The sequence below is a fragment of the Anabas testudineus genome, chromosome 18 (genome assembly GCF_900324465.2).
Source record: "Anabas testudineus chromosome 18, fAnaTes1.2, whole genome shotgun sequence".
Classification (NCBI taxonomy): Eukaryota; Metazoa; Chordata; class Actinopteri; order Anabantiformes; family Anabantidae; genus Anabas; species Anabas testudineus.
In genome coordinates this window covers 8,376,365-8,396,890 of record NC_046627.1, presented here as the reverse complement: position 1 = coordinate 8,396,890, position 20,526 = coordinate 8,376,365, and the positions used below count along the sequence as shown (strand labels likewise).

The 20,526-nt window shown below is 41.6% G+C and overlaps 1 protein-coding gene across 1 annotated transcript; it reads right to left on the bottom strand.

The window, feature by feature from the left end:
* Positions 1 to 10,710: 10,710 nt before the first annotated feature.
* Positions 10,711 to 20,118, bottom strand: LOC113168216 (coiled-coil domain-containing protein 171). Its single transcript, XM_026369209.1, has 25 exons — positions 20,005 to 20,118; positions 19,008 to 19,160; positions 18,521 to 18,821; positions 17,958 to 18,108; positions 17,699 to 17,868; positions 17,393 to 17,539; positions 17,192 to 17,284; positions 16,869 to 17,029; positions 16,282 to 16,420; positions 16,109 to 16,190; positions 15,916 to 16,031; positions 15,580 to 15,669; positions 15,263 to 15,499; positions 14,754 to 14,921; positions 14,389 to 14,556; positions 13,478 to 13,982; positions 13,165 to 13,275; positions 12,863 to 13,026; positions 12,570 to 12,713; positions 12,295 to 12,474; positions 11,891 to 12,036; positions 11,647 to 11,701; positions 11,415 to 11,540; positions 11,173 to 11,325; positions 10,711 to 11,084 (listed from the first exon to the last, which is right to left on the bottom strand). Exons 1-25 carry the CDS (start codon positions 20,010 to 20,012, stop codon positions 10,911 to 10,913), a joined length of 3,942 nt encoding a protein of 1,313 aa, XP_026224994.1. The 5' UTR covers positions 20,013 to 20,118; the 3' UTR covers positions 10,711 to 10,910.
* Between the last annotated feature and the right edge of the window lie 408 nt (positions 20,119 to 20,526).

The window sequence follows — 20,526 nt, the reverse complement described above, 5'->3', positions numbered from 1 at the left end:
TGTAAACGTCAGGTTCATAGTGGAACTGGTGGTTTTGGTGCCATAACGACTGGGCAGTGTTTGGATTGTCGGGGTCCACTTTGATTTTTAATGCCAGTTCACCTTTGGATCGTGGTAAAATTGGATCTTTCTCGCGTTCCCTTTTTCCTCCATCCTGTCTGTGTCTCTCAGTCAGTTTGGTCCCACTGGGCTTCCGTAGATACTGAGTTGACTTAGAGGGAGGAACTAGCTCCTGGTAAGAGGAGAACAAGAAGAAAGAATTTAAGAAACTGTCATGATTCCAGTCCTGGTCGTGTTATTTAATTCTACTGTGTGTTTCTTGTCCTCATCATTTTCCCTGTCTTTCACCTATCAACACATCTGCTACCAGAACTGAACCCAACAGTCCATCTGCCTGCCTGTCTGTATCTATAATTTAATTACCTTGGTGGAAGGAACCAAACAGTGGACTGCAGAGTTTGGAAAGTTGAAAGGCAGAAGCAACGACAGTCTAGTCGGAAAGTTTTCAGAATGTTGAACAGTGTCGTGATCAGCCGGACTGTTTTTCTCAAAATGGCAGATGCCAGCCACCAAACATGAATCTGCCTTTGTGTTCTTGAAGATTCCTGGAGTTCTCCCTTTGTGCTCAATAAATGTGCCGATGCTTGACTGGCAGCTCTTCGGGACGGGATTTAGCTCTGAGTCAGCAAAGTGATTGATAGTGGTAAAGCACTGAAGCGTCATCAACTCAACGATGGGGCGTGTCTCGCCAAAGCGAAGGAACTGTTTGAGAATGAGGAGCTCTTCTTCTTGAGTCACCATCAACCAGCGGTCCAACACCTTCCCATTGGGATACTGGAGAGAAAGAAAGATGCTGAAGCCGAGATGTGGTTTTTCAGTTACGGGTAGATTCACATGCACTGAACTGTTTTGACTGCACAGATAATGAAGTGATGGAGTTGGTACAAACTTAACTTTAAAAATCAGTTCAAGTATCTATAAACAAAGCATATTTATATTATCAGACACTGAAACTGTGTGTTTACCTGTAACATGTACCCTCGCACATAATCCCCTAAACTCCAGCCCAGTGTGTGCAGTATGTGGCTGACCTGAAAACAACAAAAAAATAACCAGTTACACGTTAGGTTTAATGCATTGTGCTGCTACATTCCTACCAGATAGCTCTATGTACCTGCTCTGGGGTTAGGACACTGTAGAGACGGTCCAGCAGTATCTTCAGCCGGACTGGAATGGCTTGAGCTCCATACAGGATCAGTGTGCTCAGGTCGAACACCAGCCCAGGAAGAGCCACTTCAACTGGGCCACAGCTGGAGGGAGGCTGGGCCTGGAGCTTCTCTAAGGCTGGTGAGGAAGTAGACAACAAAAGGTGATGTTGTTAAAGATGCCAAACTATACCTATAAGTACTGATGTGGATTACTAACCTGTATTTTGAATACATGCTGCAGTTTTATAGAACTTTTGCAGTAGAAGAAAATTTTTTTGTCTATGAAACATTTTCTAATAACATAAAATATAAAATAAATGTCAAAAATCATTATTGATTGTTATTTTATTTTATTTTAGTGACACAAGTTCAACAGTCATGAAATGGATGTGAGACCTGTTTGTCTGAGCAAGAGATGTGTTAAAACACTACACAATTAGACAGGTGTGTGCAGATGCTCTCTCCAGATGTTTTTGGTGATGTGATGACAGCGACACCTGATTTAATGACACCGTGGTGACTGCAGACATCTGCAGTGTGTGTGTCAGTAGGTGGGAAGTGTCCAACAGTGTGTTGTTGTCAAACTGCAGAACTCCTTTACCTCACGAGACCTCGGGTCTCCAGGATGACTTCCAGCAGCTGCACTTCATCTTTTATTTTACATGATTCTATGTTTATTTTGCAGGGATCAAGAGACCACTTAAAAAAATTGTTTTTATCGTTTACACACCGACCGCTGGCTTAAATATCCCTTGAGTCTCACAAAGTAAACATTCAAATACCACTGATTATGCTTGTTCCCCAACACACAGTGTTCACTGGTTATTCATTAGAGAAAAACAGATTAGATATTTTGATCACTTTTCTAATTGAATTTCATATTACAAGAATTTATAATGACAATGGAAAAGATAACCATACATTATTATGCTTCCTGTAGTCAGGAGGTTCCCAGATTTTATTGATTTAGCTTTTGAGTGCTGTATTTCTATATCTATATATGTATGTATGCAATATATAGATTATCTGTATTATTATACGAACACTTGTGTAAGTGTGTGTCAAACAAAGGTCTTACCATGTGCCACCCAGCCATGTCCACAGCGGTCACATGATCTGAGCTGGGTGTTCCCCGGTTTGAAACACACACAGCTGCAGCTGGACACCGTACACCTGATGGACTGGTAAATGGGACAGCACACAAATCAGAAGATCAGTCACCGCAGAATTCTTAAAACATCTTTTGTTTCTGAATCCTCCAATTTTCTGATTATTTCCAGGTTTACATGAAAACATCACAGATGTGTGATGAACACAGAAGGTTTGGGGTTTTTCAGTTTTTTTTATACCTCCTCGATGTCCGGAGTCATCCTCCTGTCTCGATCCTGTAATCCAAACAGAAACATCAGTTCAGCTTTGCGGCCTCCTGACTGGTCAAATCTAACTGAAACTTATTCTGACCTTGTAATAAACTGAGATTGTGAAGTTATGGCTCATAAATGAACACAAAAATAATTAAATGGTTATAGTGTATAATTTTAGGGGAAAACTTACGAGTTCTACATTAATAAAAAAAACATATACCTTTATTTTTATTGTTGTTTCTTTTATTAGTCAAAATAAGCAAGTGCCAGAAAAATGTGTTTGCAGGTTATCAAGGTTAAAAAGCTTTTTATTATTCCTGTAACTATAAAACTATCTATAAGTTTCATAGTTTTATAGTTTTATAATATAAAGGTGTACCCTATTTTAAGTGTATTGTGTATTTTTATATATAATGTTTTTTAAATTACAAATGATTTTCAACATTAATTTTTTTTTAAATCACATTACTTACCAAAATTTTAAACAATCATTTTTGTTTGTTGATGATTAAGTGAAATAAAAATATAAAACAGTTAACATTAAAACCTGAACTACACTATTTTTATATTATTAAAAAAAGGTTTATGAATTTACAGGCAGAAATTTTGACATATAAGTCTAAAGATTTGTAAGAGATCAGAACCTCAGTAATAATATTCATATATTATGAATATTCTATGTATATTATATTATTATATATATAATATAATATTCATTCACAAAAAAACACACTGACCTGTGAGTCTGTTGCTTAATTTCCTCAGTGATGAGCAACAAAAAAAAAGTCTTTGTCTTCTCGGTTAAATTTATTTCACTTTATTCTATCTTCTTCAGCTTCTCTGCAGTTTTCTTCTCTTTTTCCATCCTGATCGTTGTTTTCTTCTTCACTTCATGTCTTCACTTCTTGTTTTTGTGATGTTTGGTCATTGGCACAACTTTCCTTTCTTTATCAATTCTTCAGAAAACGATTCACTCGTTTCTTCCCATCTACTGACAGTAAAACTCTCTCTCTCTGTCTTATATACATATATATACTGCCCATATACAATGTTTTTTTATGCTTTCCAGGGCTCCATCCTTCGCCTCCTCCCCCAAACTGCACTGAACAGATGTGATTGGATGAGGATTGATGTAGGTTTAGTTTCTTCCTTCTTTTTTTTTATTTTCATTTGCAGTGGTGTTAAGTACATTTACTCAAATACAATTTACTTCAGCTTTATGTTACTTTTACTCCACTACAGTTCAACAGGAAATGTTGTTATAACATACAGTACATTGATATATTTTTACAACATTTATTTGAAAGAGTTACTTATAATAATAATGATTATAATATAATCAATAACATATTATTACAAATTAAAGACCTGTCAGCACATAAGGACATTTAAACATAATATAGGTCTTGTACAGATGTTGGTTTGCAGCACAAATGTTAAATCACTGTGTTCACAGTAAGTTCACAAAGACTTTTTAACACCAGATTAAGTCCAGATTGTTTCACATCTGCTTCATAAATACTGTTTCTGCAGAAATCTAAAATACAAAAATACTACAAAATCATTGTTGTTGTTTGAACTGACATCCAGACACCGATATTTATAATGTAAAATTTGAATCTGAGAAATATTTAGATGTCAAATTAATGTAGTTCTGTAATGGTACTGTAGTAGTGTAAAAGTACTTTTGTAAATTTGTACTTACAAATTTGTGTTTTAGTAAATGTACTTACAGTGCATGTCTGTACTGTTTAGTGGTTTCTCTCGGTAGCTCATCACTGTAAACGCTGGTTGTTATTTCCTGTCCTTGATGTGTCCATCAGGCTCTGTGTCCCCTGGGAAACAGCTTCCCTCTGGGAGCACCGATTCTCCCCTGTGGGTCAAATTGAATCAGGGTGACAGTAGGACACCTGGCCACATGTATGCATGAAGATAATAAAAAACACAAGGTTAAATTAGTTCTAATGTCCAACAAGTCTTCTTCAAGTTCCCATGTCACAGATTTCAAGGTTCTGTGTGGATCTGCGGGATGATGCAGATAAATGTGTGATGCACAGTTGTGTTTGCCTGTGGATAGAAAATACAGAATCATGATCATTGCGACAATTAAGTTGAGTCTTCAACAGACTGTGTACATGAAAGAACTAACAACATCAGTTGTGGTCTTTATTTGGATTCCTTTGTAGTTGTTTTGTATCTTTGGAGCTATTTAGCGTGATAATCAATGGTCAGTATTCCTCACTTTAATGGGTTATTGGGTCTGTTTGTAGTAATTTTATATAGCTCTGTAGGTATTTTGTATATCTTTTTAGTTATTTTGCATCTTTTTAGATTTCTGTTTTTGTAGTAGTTTTGCATATTTATACTTTTTCGTATATTATCTCAGTAGCAGCTTGGCCCCTCATGCCAAAATGTTTTCATGGCAAGGGTTCAAGGTCAAACTTTTTAATGTTGACATGGTACTATCCAAAACATCAGTGGTGAATCCACCTGACACATTTTGCTCCCTAAATTTAGGACTCCTGTCAGAAAGAAAGAGACTGAAACCTGGAAGAAACAACAACCTCACAGTTTTTTTTCCCTGGAGCTGAAATGACCTGAAAAGTTTCTTATATTGTCAATCTGACAGATTCACAACCCCACACACAGAGTGAAGGTAGGGCTGTTGGACAGGCTGCGTGTCTGCTGGGACCTGGTGGACCCCTTTCCTGTTTTGATGTCGTACTAATTAGAATATCAGACGATAACACTGAGTACGTGTGTGATCACCGCAGTTCGTTGACACACTTCTTGTACCAAAACCTCTCAGAGGCATCGTATTTGAAATGCAGCAGCGGCACCACCTCCTAGCTGTCCTGAGTGTATGTGTGTGAGTCCTGGTCCTGTAGTCTTGGCTCAGTCTGCTCTAAACTTACTAAACAAGGTCGCAATGAATGTTCAACAGCAAGAAACAAAAACTTTGATGCTTGAGACATTGGACATCATCCTCTACTGGAGTCCAACTGTGGTTCAAACAAGTTCAAAGACCTCTCTGTAGAACTCCATGATAAGATTTTGTGGTGAGATACAGTTCAGGACCAGTATTTTAAACCATTTCTAGAGCTCTATCAGGAGCACAGTGGCCAATAATTATGAAACGGGAGACGTTTGGAACCACTAAGACTCTTCCTCCAGTTGGCTACATGTATAAGAAACCAAAAGGGCTTGATGCAAAATGTCATGAAAGACACAGAATGAGACCTTCGTGAGTGAATGAGTGTCCTTCATCTTATTACAATATTACAACCAACAGTGATCTATAATAGTTATGCACCCTTTGCGGTCATAATAAGTTTGACATGAGCAAACAAGCAAGCAGTTGGGTCGTGCAACATATGGAGCAACAAAAATCCTTAGTGGGAGAAGGTCAGCTTTGGGGGTTGGGTCATATCCATATCAGTCCGGGACTTCCTAATCAAACTCAACATCACCAAACCTTTATGGTTTCTTAATTTATAGTGTCTAAACAACTAGAAAGGTTCAGTACACCAGTCGCCATTATGGTGCTATTTTAACAGACTCCTGCTGCCATGGGGGCGCTATTTCAGAGGAGCATTCTATAAATGTGCTCATTTAAGCATCATTTGACCTACAGAAGGTTGAGTGACGTGTTGCACAAAATGGCCACAAATGATGAACGTACAACTTCATACTGTATGTCCACAGACACAGTCTCAGCTCACCATCGAGGTTGGCAGTTCATAACAAACAACTATGACTTTTGTCTTAGCCACACATTCCCTGTCGCTCTTTATACATGTTCTGCACCTGTCGGTTATTTATGATTATTATTTAATTAACTAAAACACCTGCATGGTCCTTTAAAATCTGCTCCCCCTCTTTTGTTTTCCCCTTTTGTCATTTGTCAGCTCAAACGTCGGCTCCAGAGGATCTGGAGGTGAATTTTACATGACATTAAAGACTCTGTCTGTGAGTGTGTGTGGTGAATATTATGTATTTAACAGGACATTTTAAAGCTATTTATTGTGTGTCCCCTCACATATGGTTTGACTGTCTGTGTGTCCTCTCTTCCAGCTCCCCCACTCTTCATCTCCTCCCGTCTTTCCAGTCCCTTATCCCTCCCCTCCGAGTGGATGAGAGAGAGCCCACCCTCCTTTATATCTGTGTCATTACACCGACTGAGAGTGTGAGGATTTCTCTTTGTAGCGAGTCCAACTTGGCACCGACGCCGTCACTGTTGGGGAAAGTGTGAGTTTTAAGTGTGTGTTTAAATGTGTGTGTTGTCGCGGGCGCAAGTAGGACAGCAGGCAGGGAGGAACAAGGACTCGGTGAGATGAAACGTGGAGTTTCTCAAATAAAGCTGCTGTGAATATTCATAAGAGGAATTCAAACAAAAACAGGACACTGACACTTTTTAATTGATTCTTTTTGTATGTGTGTTTTCTTTTGATGTTTCAGCTTTTATTTTTATTTTAATCAAGTTTTTCCATCATCGCCCTGGTGATGATAAAAGTTTCAGCCCGTGCTGACATTCAATGAAAGGAGGCCTGTTTGAACTGTATAATCCTGTTAATGTTTTAGGAGAGAGCGTGAGGATTAAAGTCCCTTAGCTGTTGGGTTTTTTGAAAGGATAACAAGAGATTAAGTTGTGTTTTTTGACATTTGTTGTGTTAAAATGTTGGATGAGATTTTACTTCAGTACAGCTGAAACGGACATTCAGCATTAGCAGACTTTATTATGCCTGTAGAAATGTTTAATTCTGAACAAAAATCAGCCATGAAATCAGTGGTTACTGATCTCTGAATCATCATCTTGGCTATATTGTCATAATAAAAGTGGTCTGTAAGGCAACATAAGTTAAAAACTCCTGTTTTAAATGCTTCACAGCTACAGTCAAGACAAAATGCCAATCTAACTAAAACCTATGTATCATAAAATCTAAATAGGTATCCTCTGTTACATGTATTCAGTTTTTTTCATACTAAATACATGTTATTTTTGTCCTGGGCCACCTCTGAACCCGGATGAGAGTGGATTCTATCTGAAACCTGCTTTTAAAGAGGCTCCCGAAGATCTACGCTGACTCCTTTAGAACCTCCTGCATTACTACCTGACAGACAAATTTTTTTTGTGTGTCTAAACCGATGGGCAGCAGCACCAAAGCACCTTTCTTTTCACCTCTTCACCCTGTTGGTAACTGAGTCCTGCAGGGACAGGAGGCAGAATACAGAGTACATCAACCTTCTCTTAAATGTGGCCAAGGAGGTGGCTGTGGACTTTAAGGTAATCCCATCTCTATGCTTGAAGAGGTGGTGAAGGACACAACTACCTTGGCAGTGATGGCAGAGCAGAAACTCTACTTCTGGAGGAAGACTTAATGCTGGATCAGCAGCACCAGAGACATTAACAAACTGCATTGACACAGTAAGTCAAAACCATCATCTCTGCTTTTGATTTCTGTTTTTTTCTTCGTTAAGTCTTTATGTTACCATTCAGCTGCTGGTCACTTTGAAATGCAGATGCAGTAAAAGTCCAAGTCAGTGATCCTGTGGCGTCGCTGGATGCTGGAGCGTCTCTTTGTTTTGGGATTACGTGTTTTATCCTCAGAAGTAATTCATCACTTCTCAGCCTACTTCAGATTTGTCACTTCCTGCAGGATAGAGAAAGTCGGTGTCTATAAGAGAAGCTGCTGCTTCATCAGGAATTAAACTTAATCTGTCGTTCGAGAGCGGGACAAACTCTGACCGCGAACACTGGACGTCTCCTGTTGAATAAACCTGTAATTTCAGTGTGTGTAGGTTCATGTCAGGGCTCTGAATGCAAACACCAGAGTCAGCTGTCCGGTCTCTGATGCTAAGCTAAGCTAGCCACTCCATTGAAAGCAAGTGACAGAAGAGTCAACAGATGATAAAGAGAGCGTTAATTGCTCCCAGCAGCCACAACAGCTGATGTCAAAAGACGACGAGGAGTTTTCCATCCACACTAGTAAGTTTTAAAGCCACAAAGAGATAAAACAGTAAATATATTAAATGCATTTACTTTTTAGACACTAGTGGAATTCACAGTATCGGTATATCAAGCATTAACATACGTAACCAAACACTGAACTAAGTTCATCCCTAGTCTTCATGAGGTGGTGTGGCAGGTACGTACACACTGGAAACCAATGAACTAGAAAAACAACCAGCACACTATCAATCTTCCAGACACCATGAATGTGCTTCAGAGATAACTAAAACTTAACACTTTCAGCCAACACTACAAAAACAACCTCAACAAGACTTAAAAGGACTCAAAAGCAATTTGATTGGATTAATGCGTTAATTCTGGGAAACCACGCCACAAATTTGCAATTTACAATTTAAACAAATCAGTGGAAATCCAAAAAACAGCAGCCATGGAGAGAGTCTCTCCTAGCAGACCAAGGCGGCAGGTTTTATAGTGGCTGGAGTAACATGGCAGCTGATGGATAGCGCCACCCAGCAGTTACCTGTACGTGCAGAAGAGGAACAAACATGGTACAACCACAAAAGCCAGAAGGCTGCCATAGTTTTGTGGAATATGTTCTTGTCTCGTTGTTTCTGCCTTTTGGAGGGACGTTCAAATGATGACGAGCTAAATTATTTATCTGTTGTATAAAACTGACCATTTATTATTATAATAGTTTGTCCAATTATTTTTGAGCCAGTAAAATTCTGTGGCTTCTACGCAGTTCAACCAATAGTTTCAAACAAAGCCTTAAACTGAAGTTGTCATACAATTTATTTTCCAGTGAAATATGGGGGAACATTTAGTTTTCTAGTGTGGAGATATAATAACCTGAGCTGCTGTGACTCCCCAGAGAGAAAGAGGTAAAAAAGACAAACATCTCCAGAGGAAAGAGGAGATTCTGGTTTGGCCGAATCAGCACAACTCTGTGTGTGCGACAGCAGCTTTGTAGAAGAGATGTGAACACACACCGAGCCTGAGGATGTGTTGTGTGAAATGTGTTTTACATTTACACAACAGAAATTCACAGAGGAGAAGACCGAGGCTGCCTGAGGGCTGCACACACACACACACACACACTCATCTTGCTGATGCAGCAGCAGTATAATGTTTGTCGTGTTTTCTTCTTCTGGTTGAAAACTTTCTCACTTTGCTCGTCCGCATTTCAACATTTCCAGCATCTTTAGCTTCAAAGTCCTACACTAAGATCTGTCCCTGAATGCCTCATACGCAGTATACAGGAGCCACTGCTCATACTAGGCTTTTAATGCACACAAAGTGTTTTGGTCTTGATTTAAAGCCTAAGAAAAGATTCACTTTTCGCATGAAGAGAAGAATCAGCGTGTTATTTCTCTGTCGCCTTTTGAATTTCAAGGATCCCGTATGTGATTTGCTGGTGAACAACTTCTATTATTTCAGCAGGAACAGGATATACAACAGAATATAATAAACTACAGAGACGTTCTTCAGAGTTCTTTCAGTACAAGGACCTGAAGTAAAAAGCTTCAGGAGTGTCTGAGTGTCCCAGACTTAAACCCCATTAAACCAATTGCAGACGTTTCCCACCAATCTGATGGAGCTGGAGAGGATCATGGGATAAATTCAGCTGTGAGAAGCTTGTGGAGCCATAATTACTGCTAAAGGGGATTCTACACAGTAATGAATTAAGGGTATGAATAGATTTCGATTTGTGGGTTTTAATAAGAATAACAAGTCTGTTTCTTTTTATAAATAAAGTTTTTATAAAATGAAGCTGCCTGAACAAGTCAGCAACATGTCATAGAGAACTGCTTCATGTGGCTGAAGCAGACTATCCTCATTCGCAGTGAAGATATAGATGCAGTCACACCTTTGCTACAACACTTTCGTTAATTCATGACACTGATGGTGAGCAGTGAATAGTTGGGTTCCTAACTATGTAGTTTACAAGTTTACAGTTTAGAGGTGACATGAAACAAAAGTTACAGAACTCAAACTGGATTCACGTCTCAGTTCAAGATGACACCAACTCATACGATAACCAGCTGCTGATCTGTCACAGTATTTGTCATAACAGGCGACCATATGGCCTTGAGACGTCTGTGTGTGTGTGAGGTGAAAGATAAAGAGCAAAAACAAAACACAAATACAAAGAGATCAACACTCTGCACTTTGTTTTTACTGATGATATCAAACATAAATAAAGTTTTGATTGTCTGAATTTTTCTGGTGAACAACTTCACATATTTCAGGCCCAGGAGTTTCCAAGACTTTCCAAAACTAAAACTAGAGTTTCCACATGAGAAAGGCCAGACAAAAATATTCCAGGTTCTCCAGGACAAGAAGTTCATGCTACATGTTTTTCTCCTGTTACTTCCTCCCTACTTTGTTCTTCTTCATGGTTCTCTTCTTCGTTTTAACCCCGGGGGCGTTGATGGGTGGAGAGGAGGGGGTGGGGTTTGGTTTGGAGACGGCTGTGTTTGAACTGACTATTGGTCCATCTGACAAATCAGAGGGAGGTGCTTCCATGTCAGTAAAGTCCACCTGAAACATAAAAGAAGAGAGATTAATTATCAGCTAATTAAATTAAATCTATAATAACGTGAGACAGAAAACGAAATGAGGGTCGTACGGGGACGAAAGCCAGGTTATCGCGGAGACAGACGTCCTGCAGCTCGCTGCGCAGAGCAGTCACATGACTGCGGTGGGCGGAGACCTCCTGCTCCAGCCAGTCGATCCTGGAGCCGCAGGTGTGAAAGAGCTGAGAGACGACGGAGAGAAGACTCTGCAGGTGGAGAGAGAGACGAGAGTGAGTTCAGAGAAAGAAAGAGGAGGACGAAGAACGGAAAAATAAAAAAAGAAAGAAATAGAAACCTGGCACGCTGCCACCTCTGGAGTTCCCATGATGCACTCTGCTCCACTCAACTCCAGCCTGGGCAACGGCAGGGGGCGGAGCTGAGCTGACAACAAGCTCTCTGATTGGAGGAGACTGTCTTTGACCTGAAGACCACACAATGTTATCAGGACGTTTAAACATTTAAATGTTTTGTATGTGATTATTTACACGTGTGTGTGTGCGTGTGTGTGTGTGTGTGTGTGTGTTCACCTCTTTGTAGCTCGTCTCTGCAGCCTTCATGTAGCCGATCAGACAATCCTTACGTCTAGGAGAGAAAGAAATTAAACAAACGTGGCGAAACCAATACTGAACTGAATAAGACATTTCCATTATCACAACAGCAGAATATCTTTGTAAATGGAGCGAGTGCCAGTGTAACAGCGTCTTCTACAGGGAGTGTTGCATTATGGGTCGTTTGTAGCTTTAACTGTACAGTGAGCGTTGTCTGTGTTACCTGGAGGCGTCCCTCAGTTCGTCCTCGGCTCGCTGCAGTCTCTCCTCCAGCTGCTTCCTCTCCTTCTGAGTGCACGACAGGTGTTTACCCAGAATCCTCAGCGAACGCTCCTTCCGACTCACCTCCTGTCGAGCCTCTGACAGAGCCTGAAGTGAAACACAGTGCAGTTTACACACCGAGTGAAGGAGTCGTGTGCTAATTTTTAAATTAACCTTCAATATTGTGACACTTTTTACTGACACTTTTATTTTGCTGAACAGTATATAAATAATATATGATCTACAAAGAGCTGTGATTGTGTCCACCTGATGACTGTAGGTCCAATATTCCCTCTGTTTTAACTCCTACTGCTAAACAAGTCAGAGGTTCAGGTGTATTTATTGTTTTAGTATGTGCATATACACCTGTGCAGTCTGGCTCAGTGTGTGCTGTGTGCTGGTCTCTTCTGAGGTGTGTGTGTTGACTCGGAGCTGTAGTGTGTGCAGCTGGTTGGTCTGTTCCCGGATCATTGCCTGAGCCTCCTGCTCCCTGTTCAGAGCCTGACGGAGCTCCTCACACACGCTGTGGAACCGCTCGGCCGGGACCTGCACACACAAACATAGATACAGTAAACATACGGTGGGTAGATGAACTGTAGAGCTTCAGGACTAGTGCCCCAGCTGTTTGTTTTCAGACCCACCATCCTGCAGGTGTCTTCTCTCTCCTGTCTCAGTCCTTTCTTCAGAGTGGCCACCTCCAGCCTCAGACTCCGCCGCTCCACCTCAGCCGAGTGCAGCCTTTGGCTGAAGAGCAAGAAGTGCTGCTGGAGGGTGGAGACCAGGGCCTGACGGGAGGACATACAGATGTCAAGATCAACTTCAACAAAATCAATGAAACACAATCAAACCATCCACTAGCATTAAAAAATTATTAGTTAAGAGCGTGAACATTTGTAGTCACAGCCTTAAAGACTAAATGTCTGCGATGACTGACTTTCATGTCGGGTTGTGTCAGTTTAGTCAAGCCGAGTCTCAGTCGACCACACAATGTGTCCTCGTTCACTCTGTGGGACGCCTTATCCGATTGGCCGAGAAGGTGGTCCAGGAGGCGGGACAAACCAAAACGAGCTGCTGACATCACATCAGGAGGGGAGGAGCCTTAAAAGAGAGAGAAAGAGACGCCTCCATAATGAGAGTTGACTTTTTGGGTCAGTCTCACTACTCACACAGCGCAGTATTACTTGAAAAATGTGGCTGTAAAAACTGACAGAGGTACGTATTAGTGTGCTTGTTTACCTGTGCGTGCTAGCGCCCCCTGCAGATCAGCCATGGAAGACAGTATAGTGGAGGCGAGACCCTTACAGTGAAGCCAGCGAGCACACGCCCCTTCACGGCCTTCATCTTCACCTAAAACACAAATAAAAGCTACGATCAAGACACAGTTCAGTTAATAATCAATTACAGGTGCTGTTTATACCATATAGTTACCATAACTGAGATAACGTCTTCTTCTAGTGTAGTAAAAAACACTTTCCCTCCCTCACAAGGTCTTAAAATAGGTTGTATTGAACCGATCAGTTCATCTAAGAGTCCAACTGGATCCATGTACCTGTTCTCAGTTTGCCTTGTCCCTTCTGTGTTGCCATAGTCGCGTCTCCACAGACACAGACGGCAGGACCACCAGCGCTTCGCTCCAGCCGAAACAACACTGTAGTGTTTTTAGCCAGAGCACACCACCTCCTCGCCGCCAGCACCACACATACACTCCTTCTCCACCGCCTCGCCGCCCTCCTTCGTCTTTCCTCCTCTTCCTCAGCCTCATTTTTCTCAGTTCCCAGTGCTTCCGCCAACCTCTTCACCTCCTCCTCCAGCACCTCCCTCTCCACCAGCTGTCTGGACAGGAGGTTTTTCTGTTCGGACAGCATTTGCAGACGAAAGTGGGTGTGTTTGAGCGCCCCGGCCAGCAGGGCGCAGGCTAAAAAGAAGGAGGCAGACTCCTTACGACTTCGAGAGAGGAGGCCCTGGAGCTGGGAGAGGTCAGAGGTCAGCGAGGAGCAGTGGTGGTCCAGAGAGGAAATGTGATCCCGGAGGGAGTCGCACTGAGATCTACACACCTGGGAGAGAAAGAAAGCATGTGAGGTAGTTTATAGTTTTGAACCAGGGTCCAACCAGGGTTCTTCTGAATTTGTTAGGATACGACTAATTATTTAAATAAAATATCACAACACAAATTTCTACTCAGGTTTTAAAGCTGGTTCATTTGTAAACGGCTGCTGTAAAGTGAGCTTCTTCTCTTGGGGACAACAAAGTTGGACGTGAAGTGATGATGTTTGAATCTATCATCTCATCACTCGATGGGGAAGTTGACCAAAGGGACAGAAAACTTCTTTCTGCAAACCTCCACACTTCATTCTGCTGATTCAGCTCCGAGCGTCTCTGTCGCCGGAGGGAGAGACGACTGACGGCGAATCAGGTTCAAAATAAAAACACCTGAGGGGTGAGAGAGTGAGTGTGTGTTACCTGCAGCTCGTTCTGCAGCTGTGTCACTGCTTGTGTGTGCTGAGTGCTCCAGGCCTCCTCCCTCCTCCTCACGCTCGCCTCCAGACGAGACAACACACACTCCTGACTGTGCTGCAGCTCACGGACACACACACTCTTCTTCTCACACACATTCTGCAGGTGGGCGATCTACAGAGGGTGAAGATGGGGACAGATTAGCACGCGTTTTTACATTACACTGTAAAATGTGGACTGTTTATTAAAGTGATTGTTGCGTCCACATAAAAACTAATATGAACAGTCAATTTTATAGGAGCCATAAGTGTGGTCTGTGGACAATAATTGGTGTCCACGCACTAGCATGTAGTACTGCAGCAACTGTTTACCTTGTCATTTGCCTTCTTGAGGTCAGAGGTCAGCTGGTCAAGCTGTTCGTTGATGACATCACACAGCTCCTCCCAGGTGAAATCACCCAGAATGCTCTGGGGTTGATCAAGGAGGACACAGCCAGCCAGCAGGCGCTGGTACAGACGGTAGAGGAAGGACAGACGAGCCTAACACACACACACACACACACACACACACACACACACACACACACACACACACACACACACACACACACACACACACACACACACACACACACACACAATGATTTACTACTACAGCTGGAAGGACACAAACTTAATTTTAACTTTAAACCCTGTGTGGTGTAGTTTTATAGAATTTACTCAGCGTCATCAACAGCGTAATTAAATGTTTCCATCATGATGACATTAAGCTGCTCTGTAGCACAACAGCACAGGGGGAGGGAAAGAATGAAAGTAAGAGAAAGAAATAAAGAAAGAGTGTGTAGTGTGAGTGAATTGTAGGACAGATTGACCATAATCACCTTTGACTCTTTTTGGTAGTGGTCAGTTATCTTCTGGACTGCTGCTGTCCTATCCTCCCTCTCTTTAACCCTCTCTCTGTCCCTTTCCTCCCTCGCTGTTTCCATCTCTGTCTTCCTCTCCTCCCTCTCTTTCTGTAGCTCGGACTGCAGGTCACGTATCTGTGTCGACCAACCAGAACTCTCCTGGCGAAGACGAGCCACCTCCTCATCCAGTTTCACCGATACTTGCTGAGACTCCTGCAGAAAAAGGTAAAGGGCAGAGTGAACGGTCATCCTAAAAACGGTTAATTTCTCAGTGAAGTCTGGTCTGTGTTTACCTTGAGCTGCCTGCTTTGATCTGACGTCAGCTGACGGAGATTCTTGTTCTCCTCCTGCAGCCTCTCAGACGCAAGCAGCAAATCCTGGACCTGTGTGGAAAAACACACAAGATTTAAAGGATAATTGCAGTTTATTTCAATCAGGCCCATTTCCCATGAACGTAGCTAAGTGTGATTTGATTCTATTTAGCAATATTTACATAGTGTACCGCATTTATAGGAAATATAGCTAAAATATACATAAAAACTGAAATAAATCAGAACTGATTAGAAAAAGAGTGTGTGTGTGTGTGTGTGTGTGTGTGTGTGTGTGTGTGTGTGTGTGTGTGTGTGGACCTGCTGCTTCGTCTCTTCCAGTTTTTCCTGGTTCGAGCAGAGAGTCGTCTTCAGCAACTGCAGGACTTCAGTAGAATGACCTGGGCTCCCATCATCCTTTGCTGCAGCACGACAGTCTGCAGACACACACACACTGAATTTATGTCCTGACATTGTGACAGCTGTTTACAGCAGGTGTGTGTTGAGTGTTTACCTGTGTGGTGTCGGAGTGTTTCTCTGATCTGTTTCATACAGTTCACAAACGCCTCTTCGGTATCAGACCGCCTCTTAGCCGCCTAAACACAGAAGAAGAATTTAAAGGGTCATTTCGCTCAAATCACATATCACTTATATCACTGTGTGTGTGTGTCTGTGTGTGTGCGTTACCAGCTCTAGCTGTGAGTGTGTGTTAGAGTGCTGTCTCCGTTCTTCCTCCAGGCGTTCTGAAAGTTCAGAGGTCGTCTTCCTCTCTGTTTCCAAGGCAACACTTTGTTCACATTTATACCGCTCGTACTCTGTCTGCAAACTACAAACACACAGTTACACATAAAAATTAACTAAAAAAAAACGTTATTGCGACAGCCAGACGTTTATCGTGTAACAGTGAAGATAAAACAGGAAGTGAACTATTCATGTTATCATTGGAAATTGTTTTTCTTTTTATTATTGTTTTTCATAACTGAAATTAGACTAAAATAAACATTTAAGTACGAGAACAACATCATGATGAAAAGAAACCACGTGAAAAGTAAAGAAAACAAAAAAGTAACATGATGAAGCTTGTTTTGTACCAAAGTAAAAGTTTCTCAAAATTGTAGTTAAGTTGAGTATTTGAATAAATGTACTTAGAGTCTATCACGGCTTAATGTAAAGTCATTGCTGTCAGTGGGTATCATGAACCAGAACAAATAAAATCAGATTTGCAGCAGTTCTGTCTTTATGCTTCTGTTGTGTTTCTCGTATGGGGTTCTCACCGCTCCAGAGCGCGCTCAGTGCCAACGCTCCTCTCTCTCTCCAGGGTGTAAGCTCTCTCCACCTCTCTGAACTTAGCTCTCAGCAGGTCCAGGTTGGACTGCGCCTCCTGCTGGCTGGAGCGCTCGGCCGCCACCGCCGCCTCCAGGTCCCGCACCCGCAGCTGATCGCAGACAAAATGTATCTAATGCTACTTCATGAATACATCTTCAAACTGTTTCTGTTTGTTTCTAAAGGTTTTAACCCTGCTTCTCATGTTAAATAGGTCAAACTAAGAAAATGGCTAGCTTTATGCCTTTTTTAGGCAAAATTTATTTTGTTTTACCTGGATGAGCTCACAGTTAAACTTCGACTCCAGGTGAGCCGCTCGCTCTGTCTCAACACTCGACTCCAGAGACTTCACCCTCTGGTCTGAAAGCTGAAGAGAAGGAAAATGTCTACAGATCAGTCATTTCAATGACTCTGTCTCTTCTCTGTTCTTCCTGCCACCTTTACCACGCCTCCTTCTCTCCCTCTGTCTCCTCACCTCCTTCTCTCTCCTGCTCCTTTCCTCTCTCTCCGACAGGTATTTCAGTTCATCAGCTTGTCTTCTGTTCACCTCGGCCTCCTTCTCTTTCTCCTTCTGCACCTCTGCTATCCTTCTCTCCAACTCTTCCACAGCCTCCTCGTGATCCTGGAAGAAACACAAATACTGGGTGTTGAAACTACAAACCCTCTTTATTTTTAGGTCATAAATTTCAGTTATTTTCTGTGATGAGATGTAAACTGAACAGGTCAAGATAATTACAAAGATCAAACCCAACTCCAGATTTTATATATGTGCATGCGATACCTGCAGGAGTTGGTGCAGTCGCTGATTTTCTGAGCTGAAGCTGTGAATCAGTCTGTCACGCTCCTCGACCTCCTGCTGCAAAACATGCTGGTCCTCCTCCCTGGCACGCCGGGTGATGTCCAAAGTTTTCTGCAGCTCCTGCACAGTCTGCTGAAGCTCTGCTGCTCGCTCTGACACACAAACATACAGTTTTACAGCTAAAGTATTACTGTGTTATGACAAAACTTCAGCTCTTGCAGGGTGCATTTGATTCACGTACCGGTGAGCGTCTGTTTGTCTCGGCCGAGCTTGGCGACTTTATCTGTGTCTCTCTGGCTCATGGTCAGCTGGTACTGAAGCTCTTCCCTCTGTGCTTCACCTCGCTCCACTGAGGACCTGAGTCGGGTCAGCTCTGCCTGCAGCCGGCACAGCTGAACAGGGACACACACTCGCTCATACATAGTTAAAAACCAAAACATTAAGACTAACATTACGTTTTCATCCATCACTCAGTAGTTCCAGGAAAGCCGATTTGTTCTGCATTGTATGAACGCTTTAAAACCAGTGTTCACTATACAAACTCAGGTAAAATATGATGTTTTTAAAGCATCCTCATTTAAATCTAAGCGCCTCGTGCACGGTTCTGTTTAAAGGGCCTTATGTCCTTGCAAAACACTGCAGCAGAATCAAAGATACTGCTGTTTTTATATGTTTGTATCTCATTTATCATCAACACATGATGCATAGACTATCTTCAGCTTTAAGACTTTACCATAGTGTGTAAATAAAGCATCACAGCAGAAGCACAGCGGAAGAAACAGACTCAAGTCATTTTATTCTCACCTCCTGGTTGTGGCTGGACACCAGCTCCAGTTTTTCTTTCTCCAGCTGGTTCACTCTCCACCTCAGACTCTCAGAGTTCTTGCTCCTGTCTCGTCCTTCTGACGCCGCCCTCCTCCCTGTCCCATCCCGCTCTGTCTCTCTCCTCCTCCCTCCACCTCCACTGCTTATGTATCTCCTTCTTTCTCTACTTAGCTCCTTCTCCTCTTCATCTTCATCTTCATTTCCTTCCCTTTCCGCTCGTCTTCCTCGATCTCCTGCCTGTTTTTCTTTCTGTTGCATGGTGGTGATTAGCTCGTTCAACCTGAAGAAAAACAAGAAATCTAGTGAGGAATCAGATTACAGCATTGAGATAGTGCAGTAATATGCAGTTTTAATGTCTGTGGTTTATAAACAACACTTATGTCAAAAAGGTTAAACTTATATTGTATTAATAATTGTCTATATTAAACAAACCAACTTCTTTATTATGTCTGTTTTCAGTACCCACCTCGCCATCTCCATCTCCTCGGGGCTCCTGGCCTTGTTGACCGCGGCTCTTGGTTGTCCACCCCGCGTCTGTGCTCGGCTCTGCCCGCTCTCACCCCTCCTTCCCCGGCCAGGCTGCTTCCTCTGCTCCGCTCCTTGCGCCTGCATGTCTCCGCTGCAAAAGTGCATTAACGCTACTACATAAATAATAATTCATGTTTATTGGCTTATTGGAGCAAAATTAGTTAACACTGATTTATTTAAATGTTTGCATGCAGCCAAGTACTGAATATTTTTTCTTCCGCTGATCTGTTTTATTGTGGCTGTTGTGTGATTTTTACTACGTGTGTGCAGACAAACCAACAAACAGCAGAGACTCTGGAGGATGTTTTAGTACCAGGGGAGACCGGTTGCTTGGCTGCTGCTGTTACCCTGCCAGCAGACGCACTCACACGACAGTGATCTCCCTTTAAGAAACGACCTAGTAAACGTTCAACGACGTTGTTTTTCACGTTATATCGCTTTTATATTAAGAAGAAAGATTATTCCAGAGACAGTCGGGGTCAACTTTAAATTCGGCATTCATTAAATAAAAAATGCGAGAACTATTTTCATATCATTTCAATTCATAATTCACCATCTGCAGCTAATGTATACCTCGCAGCAAGATAGACGACGTTAAACTATACAAGTAGCAACAAAAATAGCTGACATTTAAATCACATTTAAGATATGTTTGAGCGTATGTGCTCTATGCCGAATTTACTAGACAGTTCTAGCGATTCAAGAAACGTGTTAATTGTCTTTCTAGACTGTTTACACTTTTCTCTGTAAACAAATATTATTAAAATCCTACATTTTCTGAATGAAATGCTGTTCCTATGTGAGATACTCGTTAAAACAAAGAACCCCTTCACTGTTAATATTTAACATTAACATTTTTAAGAAACATCAGAAAAGTGTTACACTGTAATTGCAACATGAAATTAAAAAAACATATAAATAACTTATAAACTTACTTCAACATTTCATTATTGTAAACAGGAGCCGTTTGAATCTGACGCCATCTTGAGCCGAGCGTCTATACGTCATTTCCGAGTATGGTCTTGATTGGCTGGATGACTGACCAATGGGGAGCACTTGTACCGTGACGTAACTCGTCTGTTTAGTTCAGTGGGTCAATTTAAATTCAATTAAATTTAAATTTAATAAAATTAATTCATTTACAGTGTTGAAAAATAAACATTTTACCAAGTTTATGTTTGATACTTGAACCGCATTTAGATTTTGCTGTGTTGGGCTATCGTAGTTAAACATAAAGTAGCGGAAATTGTAAAAAAAAAAAAAAAAAAAAAAACTCAAATGTTTATTTGAGTAAAGTTAGTTCTCTGACAGGAATAATAGACTTTGTAAATTCATATTTTGTGTATGCATAAAGTTCTAAAAGTCATATTTTCTGGAAACACGTTAAAAAATCAGCCCCTGTGTTAGGATTACTAATTAACTATGAATCAACTACATCAAGGTGATTTAATTTGATG

What these genes read in the sequence shown, in the direction of transcription:
- LOC113168216 (XM_026369209.1), bottom strand. An exon ending in AGACAAACAGACGCTCACCG is followed by an intron (nt 17,869 to 17,957) that starts GTACGTGAATCA and finishes TTTGTGTGTCAG; the next exon opens with AGCGAGCAGCAGAGCTTCAG. An exon ending in CACACTCACAGCTAGAGCTG is followed by an intron (nt 16,191 to 16,281) that starts GTAACGCACACA and finishes TTCTGTGTTTAG; the next exon opens with GCGGCTAAGAGGCGGTCTGA.